General features: G+C 39.6%; 1 protein-coding gene across 14 annotated transcripts in view; it reads left to right on the top strand.

The window, feature by feature from the left end:
* Window positions 1-12,560, top strand: part of LOC126108118 (zinc finger protein ZFP2-like) — a 205,158-nt gene extending 192,598 nt beyond the window's left edge. For 9 of the 14 annotated variants that reach the window (XM_049913354.1, XM_049913361.1, XM_049913352.1 and 6 more), the window contains 2 exons: window positions 2,199-2,236; window positions 9,356-12,560. In XM_049913354.1, the coding sequence (XP_049769311.1) occupies window positions 2,199-2,236; window positions 9,356-11,300 (1,983 nt within the window). In that variant the 3' untranslated portion in view covers window positions 11,301-12,560. The remainder of the gene's footprint in view (window positions 1-2,198; window positions 2,237-9,355) is intronic. The other 5 variants (XM_049913362.1, XM_049913360.1, XM_049913358.1 and 2 more) reach the window with 2 other exon arrangements.
* Window positions 12,561-12,697: the final 137 nt, after the last annotated feature.

Here is a 12,697-nt window from a genome sequence, read left to right as displayed (position 1 = left end):
ATGCTCCTTATTTGTGGATGATTTTGCTGTTTTCTGTTCTTCCTCCAGTCTTGTCACTGCTAGTCGGCAGTTGCAGCTTACGATACAGCGATTAGAGGCATGGACTGCAAAGACGGGTTTTACCTTTTCTGCAAACAAATGTGTGTGTGTGTTCTTTTTAATCATTCTCGACGTCTTTTTACCTCCCCTGAATTGCATCTGAGGGACACCGTTCTTCCTTTTAGCAACACTGTGCATTTCCTGGGCCTCACTTTTGATTCCAAGTTGTCATGGTTGCCTCACCTTAAAGACCTCAAGGTGCGGGCCCTGAAGGCACTGAATATTTTGAAGTGTCTGAGCCCATCAGTCCTGGGGAGCAGATCGGGCGCGTCTGCTGCAGTTTTATAGGGCTTTCGTCCGATCACGTCTTGACTATGGTTGCACCGTGTATGGGTCAGCAAGGCCTTCGTATCTGAAGATTCTTGACACAGTACACCATGAGGGTATCAGGCTGGCCACTGGTGCCTTCCGTACCAGTCCCATCCCCAGCCTATGTGCTGAGGCAGCGGAACCGCCGCTCGCCATCCTGTGGAAACTCCTCATGGTGTGATGGGTGTGTCAATTCCTTGCCTGTCCTACCTCCCCTGCATACCCTACCATTGCCCGACCGCCTATGGAACGTCTCTTTTTCCAGTCGTCCCGGGGCAACGAGACCATTTGGGATTCGTGCCAAGCATTTGCTTGAGTCCCTTGGTGTGGAGCGTGTGGCCCCCCAACAACAAGGTTTTACTTGCCTGCCTCCCTGGTTCCTCCAGAGGCCCATCGTCCTTTTAGACTTGTCGGAGTACCGGAGGAGCTGCACTCCTGTTTGTTTTTACCTCCTTATTTTATGATATTTTAAACCAGCATCCCGACCATGTACCAGTATTTACGGATGGCTCTAAACAGGGGACTGTGTTGGTTATGCTGTTGTTTTCCCTGATCGAGTTGTCAAGTTAAGGTTTCCTGCGTTGTTTACCATCTTCGATGCCGAATTGTTTGCAATCTTGCGGGCATTGGAGCAGATGAGATGCGTTCCCGGTCTTAAGTTCCTCATCTGTTCTGACTCCCTGAGTGCCCTTCAGACCATGCAACACTTGTACCCAGCGGATACGGTCGTCCACAACATCCATGATGCCCTACTCCACCTGCAACGGCAGGGGAAGGAGGTTTCCTTCTGCTGGGTGCCGGGGCACGTGGGTATTAGGGGCAACGAACTGGCGGATGTGGCTGCCAAAGATGCATGTTCCCTCCCTCACGTTGTTGCATGTGCCGTGCTCCTCCATGCTGTTACCTCCCTCCTGCATTTTCGCGTTCTGTGTCAGTGGGAAGAGGAGTGGCTGGCAGTCGGTGAAAATAATCTGCGTCTGGTCAAGGCCACCATGCGGCCATGGCGTACATCCTACCAGTCATGCAGGCGGGATGAGGTTCTCCTCACTCACCTCCGCATCGGGCACAGTCCCTTAACGCATGGTTTTTTACTCCGGTGGGAGGACTCCCAATCTGCAGTGCTTGTGGCTTCCAGATTACTGTCCGCCACATTTTACTTGACTGTCTTTTATTCTCTGACCAGAGGGCGGTGGTTTCCTTGCCACCGGATTTGCCCTCTATTTTACAAGATGACGTAACGACTGTAGTTAAGGTCTTAAGGTTTTGTGTCCTGTCCAATTTGTTGCCTCGGATTTTAGGGAGAGGGTTTTAATGTGCTGCTGGGTGACTGGCTCACCCAGGTTTTAGGTAAGAGGTCTGCCAGTCACGATTACCTCCTTGTTTCCCTTCGGTTTCTGTTCTCTTTTCCTTGTTTCCCTTCCTTTTTAGTGTGTTCCTTCTCCTCTTGTTTTGCCTCTGTATGTGAGGATTTGGAACTGCGTCAGGTCTGTGTCTTTTAGCCATTCTCCTTGTTCGCTGTTCGTCTTAGTTCCTTCACTGCATGTGTTCCTGTTTTTTATGCGTTTGGGCACTGATGACCACGCTGTTTAGTGCCCGTAAACCTCAAACACACACACACACACACACACACACACACACACACACACACACACACACACACACACACACTTTGATAATATTATTTCCAAGTATTGTTTGGAAAAATCAGATGTTAGTGGTTGGTAACACAATTTTATTTGTTTACTGTTTCATCAATTTTAAATCTCCAGTAATTCTTTGTAATGTTTCAGGTGGCAGCTTCATTAAGAAATGCATCTGATAGTTTAAGGTACGTTTTTATTATTCACTGTAGAATTTTTTGAGCAGTATAAATTTTTACTTACTCCATGTGAAAGGAAAACAAACAATAACCCTTAGGGACCAAAATACAGAAGTTATTCTTAAAAAGTTCTATTTTTGGAGTTCTATTTCTTCTATATATTAAACATATATAGTATATACAAACTAGAGCAATATTATGCATGTTATCAGAGAACACACTACTATATCTACTATTCTGTTGTTGCAGAAGATTAAAAAGTAGCTTTGCAATATTACACCATACATCAGTCCCATTTATAACGTTGGTTTGCAATAACAACACAAACGGCAAAAATGAAAACTAAAACCCTCGCATTAAATACTGTACTGTAAATTGAAAAAATTATACACTTCAATAATTTTCTAATAGTAAAAATCTAGTATGTTGTGCTGTCACAGAGAGGAACAAAAATGCCTGAAAATTGTACTCTTAGATAATTTTCTAATGGCAAACATTCAGCACATTGTGCTGTCACAGAAAGAAACTAAAATGCTTGCTAACATCATGGCCAGCTGTAAGAACTTCTGTAAAACGAATGATCAGGTCGGATGTTGAAGCAAAACTTTCTAAACTGTCAAAGGCATTTAACACTTCATGGTGGGTAGGCAGAATGGTCTTGTCCTCCTCACATTCTTGTGATGTATTTTGCACCTCAGACAGAAATGTTTGTACATCAGGTTCAGTATTTGAAATGTGTTGCAAAATATTCCATTGTCAGGCAAAGTGATATTGTTGTTACCATCTAACTTGCCAACATATTGTCTCGAGGCATTGCTAAAACACTTCTGTAAGTGTTATGAGGAAACTGATGGAACTGATTCCCAGCTTGTATTGCATCCAATGCTATCCAAATTGTTGTTTCCATCTAGTTTTCAGCAATACAGATTGCGCAAGTGGCTTGCGATACAATGTCTTCATAGCAGCAGTAATGCCTTGATTCAAAGGCAGAAGGCAACTTAATGTATTTTAAGTAAAAAGTGAACATCTACATTAGTTAATATTAAAGCAAAAGAAACCATTTATTATTAACTGTCAATCCAAGCTTTCCAATAGTGAGAGTAGGTGCAAAGTAAAGCATTAATTACATGTTCTTGAAACATATCAATTTCTCAGATTTACTGATGACCCAAGAATGTTGTTTATCTATGTCATATGAATTACAGACAAGTACAGCAGTTAAACATTGTTTACTGCTGGCCCTTCCATGCCACATGTCACCTTTTATTTTGTGGGTTTGACTTTGCAGGAGTTGTAAAGAAATCGTAGCTTTGTCCGCATTGCTAACAGAAGATACAGCAATCTTTTCTCTCACTTGGTCAAATTCATGCAACCGATGGTTGCCCCTTCATCAATTTTATTCATTTCATTGCCAATCACTGAGCATGAAATTAGGCCCCTCTTTTGGAACTCACACAGGCAACAAGAATAACAACTGAAGTCTGTTTTGAATGTCTAAATTTTCTGCAGTCTCATTTGTTGTTGACTAAATTATAGTTCCACTCAGATACATTGGAAGTGCACATATAGCTGAACCACTGTAAAAGTTCTGCATCTTCATACATAATTCTGTGAAGTCACTTCGATTTGCACCTGGAACCCAGTGCAGCAGAATTAAGAACTCTTCATTTAAGAAGTGCGGATAATGTAGATTTTCTGAGTCTAAGCTTTCTGCCAATTGTGCTGTTTTTCAATACACCATGGTCTGCTTCCTGCAGAATTTTTAGTTTCACTTGCTGATCTATGCTGTGTGCTTCCTATTGCATGACAACCCTTTTACTGCTTGGAATTCAATGTTACTAATACTGGCCCTATTTAAAGAATGTAAAAGCACATCTCAACATGGAATGGCACTTGTTGATGGAATCTAGTTTTTCACACTGTTGGTGTCACAATTTTTTTCCTTGTTGATGGTGATTGTTGAGCAATTTTATGCACAAAGGTCAGCTAGAGAAACATTAGGAAAAAACATTGACAGTTCAGGTCTAATGAAAAATGTAATGATGCAACAGACTAGAAAACAGTTTGCAGTTCATGCCGACTGAAATTTTTTAACCAGTAAAACGTATAATACCATGTACATCATTGCCCGTACTGATATTTTGCTAGTGTTAATGAAATGTTCACCTTAAGTGATTTCATGTTAAGCATGATGTTTGACATGTACATTATTGTTCATTATTATTAAGTAAAAATATTAAAAAGCAGTAGGGTTAGTAACACATTCTATAAAACAGCTGGTTTATGTGTCTTTTCCTTAAGAGTGTACTTCTTTTATACAAAAAAAAAGTGCAGGTGAAGTTTCAGCAGCTGCATAGTGCTAACTATTCTAATTGAATGTGACATAGAAGTCATAGAAATTCAATGTGATGGGTAAAAGCTAATGTCCTGCCATGTAGAACAAGTAAGAGGAAAGGGTGAGTGTTATATTTCCAAAAACTAGAGTCAAGTTTCAGCCCCTTCAGATTAATGAATGTTGGGGTGAACAGGTCTTTGAATACTGTTTCAGCAATGTGAATTGGGAAACATAAGCTTGTTGCATTGACAGTTTACAGGCCACCATCATGATCTTAAATTTCATAACGCAACTGTAGGCAACTTTAGTAAGACCATGAATTCTTAATTGGTGAGTCGTCTTTTGCGACTTGTGAGAAGCTACTAACCAAGGACACCTAGAATCACCAATGTCTGCATTTGGGAAATGTAACACAGTACAATTCCCCAAAAGAACTCAATGCACACATTGAAAACTTGGCTGATTTGGGAGCAAAACTGATAGTGATCTATCTGGCCATCACAGTAAAATGAATATTGATCAGTTGTGTTCAAATCATAGGAGGAAAGTATTGTCATCACAGAATTAGAGTGAAATTACAGGGCATATGTTATCAATAGGTATACAAGGCAGACAGTGTGGATGGAGAATTAAACTTTGTGTTAATAATTTTCCTAGTAATCTTACTCTCTAAAAAAACCATAATACTGAATAGAAGTAAGAGCAAGAGACAAATAACTCCCTGGACTTAATTATCTTTCGCAAGGTAGAGAGAGCTCTAGCTACTTCAAAAGACAAGAAACTGTGCATAGTGAAATATTCTGGTATACTGTCTGTAGTTCACTATCAGATCTTCCTTTGTGTTCAGTAAAGGTCTTTGTTCCTGGCACAATATGTTCTCATCCCAAATTGTGGCTATGCTTTTCTGGTGTTGGAACTGTAGTATCCACTTGACCTGTTGTATAGGAAGCCTGGGCTCATGAGGTTGCAAAATCATTTTTAGGAAATAATTTCATTCTGCATTTATTGTGTATATCCATGGTAAACATTTACCATTTTTAACAGAGTAAATGCTCACAGATGAGTGTGGCTGCTATGTCTAGATCTACATCTGTTCCTTGAAAAGCACTGTGAAGTAAAAGATTAATATCTATGGTTAGACCTATTTAATATTCATCACACACCCTTTAGCAATGTTTTGAGGTGAGTCACACAGTTGTTTTGAAAGCATCACCTTTGTAGCATGATTGGATTTCTGTGGTATCCTAGCAATGGATTCTCTGGTATCATAGCAATGGACTGACTGCTGTACCTACAACTGAACCAATGTGTTGATTCCATTGGTATCTCCACATATAGCTACACTCAAGAATTTATGAGAGTAGTGATAGGACACTGTGTTTCTCATCTTTGTGAAATACACTATTTTAATCCTAATGTTTGAAGTTAGTTGGCAATGCTTACACCAGTTCAAAATTCTATCTAGATACAGGCTGACACATTCTTTCAATTTCTTCATAATTGACACAGCTGGTAATTATGTGCCTGTACAATTGTGGATAGTTTTGCCATTTTATCTGTCTTGCCTGTGGAACTGAGTCAACAATAACTAAAATGGTAAGCTGCAGTTAATAAATATATTAAACTCAAGTTCATCAGGGTTAACATCATGTGTAACTGCTCATGTAATGAGCCTTGACATGATGTCTTAAGTCACAAACATCACAAGCTTTGTTGTGGGATTTCACCGTGTCATTTAAAGGACAAGAACTCCATGAGAAATAGCAGAAAGCTGCATATGAATCAGGAACATAAGCGTTGCAATTTGCTGTGTCATTCACTTTTGTTGTGGGAAGGTTGTTCCAATGAGGCATCTTGGTATATTCAGTGTTGGAACTTCCACTAGCAAAGTCTTCAAGAACACATTTGATGGTGGCTTGGGGGTTGTGGCAACTGATAAGGGTGTTACTTGATGTTCTACACTATCCCAACAGAACAAGGTAGAAAATATTTGAAATCTAAAGCCACCACCACACTCACTGGAGAAAAAACATACAGGAAACAATAACTGTCAAAATAATGAGACTTGAGAGTTTCAGAGAATCAGCTACATACACCCTAACCCATGAATCACATGTAGACTCAGCCCCTGATGCAAACTTTGATGCTTTTTTGGTGGAACAACCAAATTCCACAGCAAAAACTCTCAAAATGTCATCTCCCTAATGCCTTGTAGTAATAACACAAAAGCTTATCATTGGTTTAATTACTCCTATACTGCAATGGAACATTCATGGTTTGATAGCACATGTAGAGTAAATGAAACTTTTTAGTTGTAGAAGATCACTGTATTTCACGTGAGTCGCTTCATAAATGTTCCAGTACTCACATGCTGTCAGGGCACAGTATCTGACTGGTTGACACTGGGGGGGGGGGGTGCGGCAAGGGCTGGTGGATGGACAACCTGTTATTTGCTGTGTGTGAGGCATAAGTGAGGGCTGAGATCAGACACTAGCTGTATGAATTTTTAGGGCAGTTATTCAACAATAACAGTAGATTTTGTTTTGACTTGCCAAGATCCTCTTTGCAAGAAGCATTGCTAATATTGTCCTAAAATATACAAATCATTTCATTTGTAGGAGATATTAATGTCAGTAAGACGCAGGTGTATTGCCAGCATCTTGTGGTGGGTTGTGAGATAAGCTATGTCTTCTGAATACAAGTGCTAGAATTTATTTCAGCACAGTTATTTATTTTCTCACAACTTATCTCTAAGCCTGCTTCATTATAATTTTAACCCAGACACATGGGCATGTCAAAAGGTCTTTTAGGTGAGTACCACATAGAGCAGACAGAGGATTGTTTTACCATCTAGTGATATTCAGAAATTGCTTACATCTTGCCAGACCATGATTATTGCAAGGTAGATTCACCACACTGTTGGAGCACTTGTCCTGTTGTCGAAGCAAGTGTCAACTCACAGTATTCACCTCCTGCCAAGCTTGGTGATAGTTCCAATACTGTTCATCTACAGTGAATATTTAGCCCAGAACAGCTGTCTACATAATTTCTTTCATCAGCTGGCTCAACAGAAATGTGAGTAGCAACGAGGAGGATTTATTATTGTTGTGATAGCCCATAAAACTGCTGTATCAGGCAGGAACAAATCTAAACACCAGAGTGGAGAAAAGGAGATAGCTCAGACAGTGTGAATGTAATCCCACAAGAAACCTAGATAAGAATTTTTATTTTCAAGTAGTGCTACATAACAGCTGAACTAGTAGGAAAAATTGCAGCGTTATGTGAGAAAGCAATCTTGCCTCCTCTACTGAGCCCAAGGGAAAATGATACATTGCACAATAATTACTGTAATGTCGCCCACACCAACTGTAAGCCAAATTACAAAAAAAGTTCGATCAGCATGTGGCATACCTGGTCTGTAGAATCCAAGAAAATATGCACTCACATCCAGCGTACATGTGAAGGATATTGCTCCACGCTGAGAATGCGAATGGCTTTCCCTAATCCGAAAATATGTTGGAAACGTGTAATTGTGGCTGTGTACTCCTTGTATATGTGTTCATGTGTTCATAGGAGTGTTTGGGGAAAGTTAGTGCCTGCCATGTATGCCATCTGTAAGCTTTGAAAGTGGGAGGTGTTTCCAGCCTTTTCAAGGGACACCAGGTATCTACTCTTACAATCTGTCCTATGTGGAAGCAACTGTATAAGGAATATACCTACATAGGGCATACACAAAAGATGTGATCATTTTAAATTCAGCATACATTACTGTAGTCAGTGGGATATAATATTCTACAATAATCTGGAGATACTAGACAGAAGCCTATTTTACTGTGAGTTTCTCTTCATGAAAGAAGAAACATGGTGTTAATGACAGAGCGTATAACTGTTCTGTGCAATGTAGTAATTAACTGCAAAGGTTTTTATTAATCACAAAGAAAAAACTTTTACTGTAGTCTGATTAAAACTACTTGATAGCTGATGTGTGTCACTTGCCACTGCAGTGTTGCTACATCCACTATCAGCTACTGCTCGGTTATAGGCAACACACAAACACAGCTGATTCTAAGTGACCTATGACTAAACTGTGGCAGATGACAGGTTTTGTCCTTGAATTTAAACTCGTGTCCTAACCTTACAACTATGTGATCTGTAGTATACCCAAGAAAACAGTGATCAACAATCTGCAGCACAATTGAGATCATGATTTTGTTCACAGCTTGTAAGGCTAGACCTCTATGAGCGAGCTCAAGTCAGAAAAATTTCTTAATATGTTTCCTTGCATAGCCATCTTCTGCAGCAAAATTACAGTTTTCTATGAAAGCAAACTGTAATTTCTCACTGTCATTGGTTACTTGAAACCATAAATCCATCAAAAGCAAAACAATCAGAAGCAGCAATCAGGATAGAATAATATGTGCATGCTCCTATGCACCCACAGCCATATCCACACTCAAATTACCTCATTGGGAAGCTCAAAGATGTCCATTTCCATTGTGATGGAATGGGGTAGCTGCAGGTGGAATTGTTGGACCCAAATATCACACAGGTAGACCATTCACCTACTAGCATCACTTGCTCACAAAAGACTATGGTAGGATGGACTGTACAAAATTCTATCGTTCAGGCAGAATGTCATTACAATTTTAAATCACTTACATTTACTAAATAAGTTATATGTGACGCCCATACATTTTTAACTTTCGGTTTATAGTACCTGATTTTGTGGATTGTGAAATACTGTTTTTTTGTATCATGTAAATCAACATTTAACATATTTCCTCCTTCCTCAGTTTAATTGAAAGTGCTGGTGACAGCTGTGACATTTCATATCAAGAAACATTACATCAAGGAGTAGTCGATGACAAGCTGGAGATAGATGCAGAGAAGTCAACAGATTTCAGTATGTCTTATAACTATACCAAAATACGGACTTCGCAAGAAGACGGCTTATGTGGCACGAGATTAAGTTGCAGCATCAGGGAAAAGGAATTCCATAAGTTTAACTGTAGTTTCTGCCTACAGAGCTTCCCTTCAAAATACAGACTCATAATGCATATCTTCATCCACATTGATGGTGTGCAGGCACCTTCATATGTGTGTAAGTCATGTGGTGAGGTATTTCCCACTGATGACTGCCTGAAAGAACATTTGAGAATGAGTGAGGGCGACCAAGCATTATCTGCTGCCAACAGTGAGAAACCTGAATGTGGTGATGACCGTGAAAACAATATCTCCTTGGAGTGCGTACGAGAAGGAATCGTGGAACAGGCTGAGAAGAAATCTTCATCCAAGGAAACCAAGAAAACTTTAAAGAAATCCTTTAATGACATACATAATACAGGTAATGTTACAAAAGTTGCAGAGAAACTCGAAAGATGTCATGACGATGGAATTTTATGTAAAAGTGATAATGCTAATGTCCACACTGTGCTAAATGCAAAGAGAAATCACAAATGTGATGTATGTGGTAAATTGTTTACTCGGTTACGTAATCTTAAGAGACATAGCTTAATACACTCAGCCAAGAGGCCCCACAAATGTGATACTTGTGGCAAATCTTTTAATGTATTGCGTTATCTGAAGAACCACGTCTTAATACACACTGGCGAGAGACCCTACGAATGTACTCTGTGTGGAAAAAAATTTCTTTTTTCTGACCGTCTCAATGCACATGAATTAATACACACAGAAAAGAGACCCCACGAATGCGATGTTTGTGGAAAATCGTTTACTCGGTCGGGCATTCTCAAGAGGCATGTATTAATACACACTGGTAAGAGACCCTACAAATGCACTGTTTGTGGAAAATCTTTTATACGGTCTGGCCATCTCAGGTTACACGAATTAATACACACAGGAAAGAGACCCCACGCATGTGATGTTTGTGGAAAATCGTTTACTCAGTCGGGCCATCTCAAGAAACATTTGTTAATACACACTGGAAAGAGACCCCATGAATGCGGTGTTTGTGGAGAATCGTTTACTAAGTCAAGCCATATGAAGAGGCACATTTTCATACACACTCGTACGAGACTTTTCAGATGTACTGTTTGTGGAAAATCTTTTACTCAGTCCGGCAATCTCAAGTTACATTATTTAATACACAAAGTAGAGAGACCCCACGAATGCAATGTTTGTGGAAAATCGTTTACTCAGTCGAGCAATCTCAAGGTACACGAATTAATACACACTGGTAAGAGACCCCACAAATGCGGTGTTTGTGGAAAATCGTTTATTCGATCGTGCCATCTCAAGACGCACTTGTTAATACACACTGGAAAGAGACCCCACGAATGCGATGTTTGTGGAAAATCGTTTACTCGGTCGTGCCATCTCAAGAATCACTTGTTAATACACACTGGAAAGAGACCCCATGAATGCGGTGTTTGTGGAAAATCGTTCATTAATTCGAGCAATCTGAAGGTACACGAAATAATACACACTGGTAAGAGACACCACGAATGCGGTGTTTGTGGAAAATCGTTCATTAATTCGAGCAATCTGAAGGTACACGAACTAATACACACTGGTAAGAGACCCCACGAATGTGATGTTTGTGGAAAATTGTTTGTTACGTCGAGCCATATGAAGCAGCATATTTTAATACACACTGGTACGAGACCTTACAGATGTAATGTTTGTGGAAAATCTTTTACTCAGTCTGGCAATCTGAAGAGACACGAATTAATACACACTGGAAAGAGACCTTACAAATGTAGTGTTAAAGGTAAATAGTTTCCATAATGGAGCAGTCTCAAGGAACAATAATACACACTGAACAGAGACCACACAGATTCCATGTTTGTGCCAAATCGTTTTCAGTACTGCGTCATCTGAAGGCTAAATTAATACACGCAGGAATGATCCCCTACAAATGTGATACTTGCTGCAAATATTTCTCACTCTGTAAATCTCAATAAATAATTAGTACACACCGGTGAATCATCGTAGAATTGTGGTAATTGTGGAAAATTGTTAATCACTAAAGTCACCTCGAGATATAGTTATCACTACACACTGACAAAAGGCTACACAGATGTTATTTGTAGGAAATGTTTTACTTTGGTTTATCATCTTAAGAAACATGCAATAATACATGGAGACCACTGAAAGTACTGTTGTGGTCAGTACATGTACACATGTTCAAAGAAGACTAGAAGTGTGTTATGAATATTGTTCACATGTGCTACAGAGGGGTCACAAAAAATGAGAAATCCATTTTTCGCAGCTTCACATTGGAAGAAGTTGCATGCAAAATACAACTTACGAAGTACAGAATTGCAATTTTTTGTTGTAAATGCTCCATGTTCTAATGATCTGGCTACCACAAATTGATGCATTGAGAGAGATGTTTTACTCATGAGTAGAAGTTCCATGCAGTAGGCAGGACCCCATATTCAAGAGAATGTACCAGTATGTTGCTAAATATTTCAAAGAAGCTGCCATTTCAATGTTCATGAAGCTGTATGCACTACCCAGGCGACAACACAAATATTTTTATTACATACCTATCACTCAGGCTACTCATCTCAACGATGGAGAAATATAAAAAAAATGTCATGATTATGCAAACATGTTACTGAGGTATGCCTCCTTAATGGTAATGCTATTTGTGTGATCAATAATCTGCACATATGTGAACTTTCTGTGCTAGTTCTCCATTAGGAAATAACTGATGGTGGCAAGTATGCAAAGATAAGGCAAAAACGATAATTATCTGCCTAGTAGCGTTTTGATTCATCTTAAGAATGCAACAGTGCTTCTGTATGGTATGGGCTCATTAATTCTTTAGTTTTCCAGCAGTAAATTAGACTTCATGTGTACACACATCTCACACAGTTCCCATTAATTGTAGGCTATCGGTTTGTTGCAGTGTAGTTCATGTGCATTAGCATCCCACATTCGTTTAATCTTATGGGATGAGCTTGGTCGGAAAGGCAACAGTGTGAGCGCTCATGCTGCTCAAACCATTGCAGTGTGATTCTGACCTAGTGATCTGGATAGTTATCCTGCTGTAAGATGTTGTCACTCTCAGGAAATACATGAAGCATTAAGTGATGCAGATGTTGCAATAATGTTCATGTTCTCCACATCTGTCATCGTGCTTTCAATTATGACCAGCTATTTCTTGG

This window comes from Schistocerca cancellata, chromosome 11 (genome assembly GCF_023864275.1).
Source record: "Schistocerca cancellata isolate TAMUIC-IGC-003103 chromosome 11, iqSchCanc2.1, whole genome shotgun sequence".
NCBI lineage: Eukaryota > Metazoa > Arthropoda > Insecta > Orthoptera > Acrididae > Schistocerca > Schistocerca cancellata.
The sequence above is the reverse complement of the archived record's forward strand: the minus strand, read 5'-3'. Positions and strand labels throughout refer to the sequence as shown.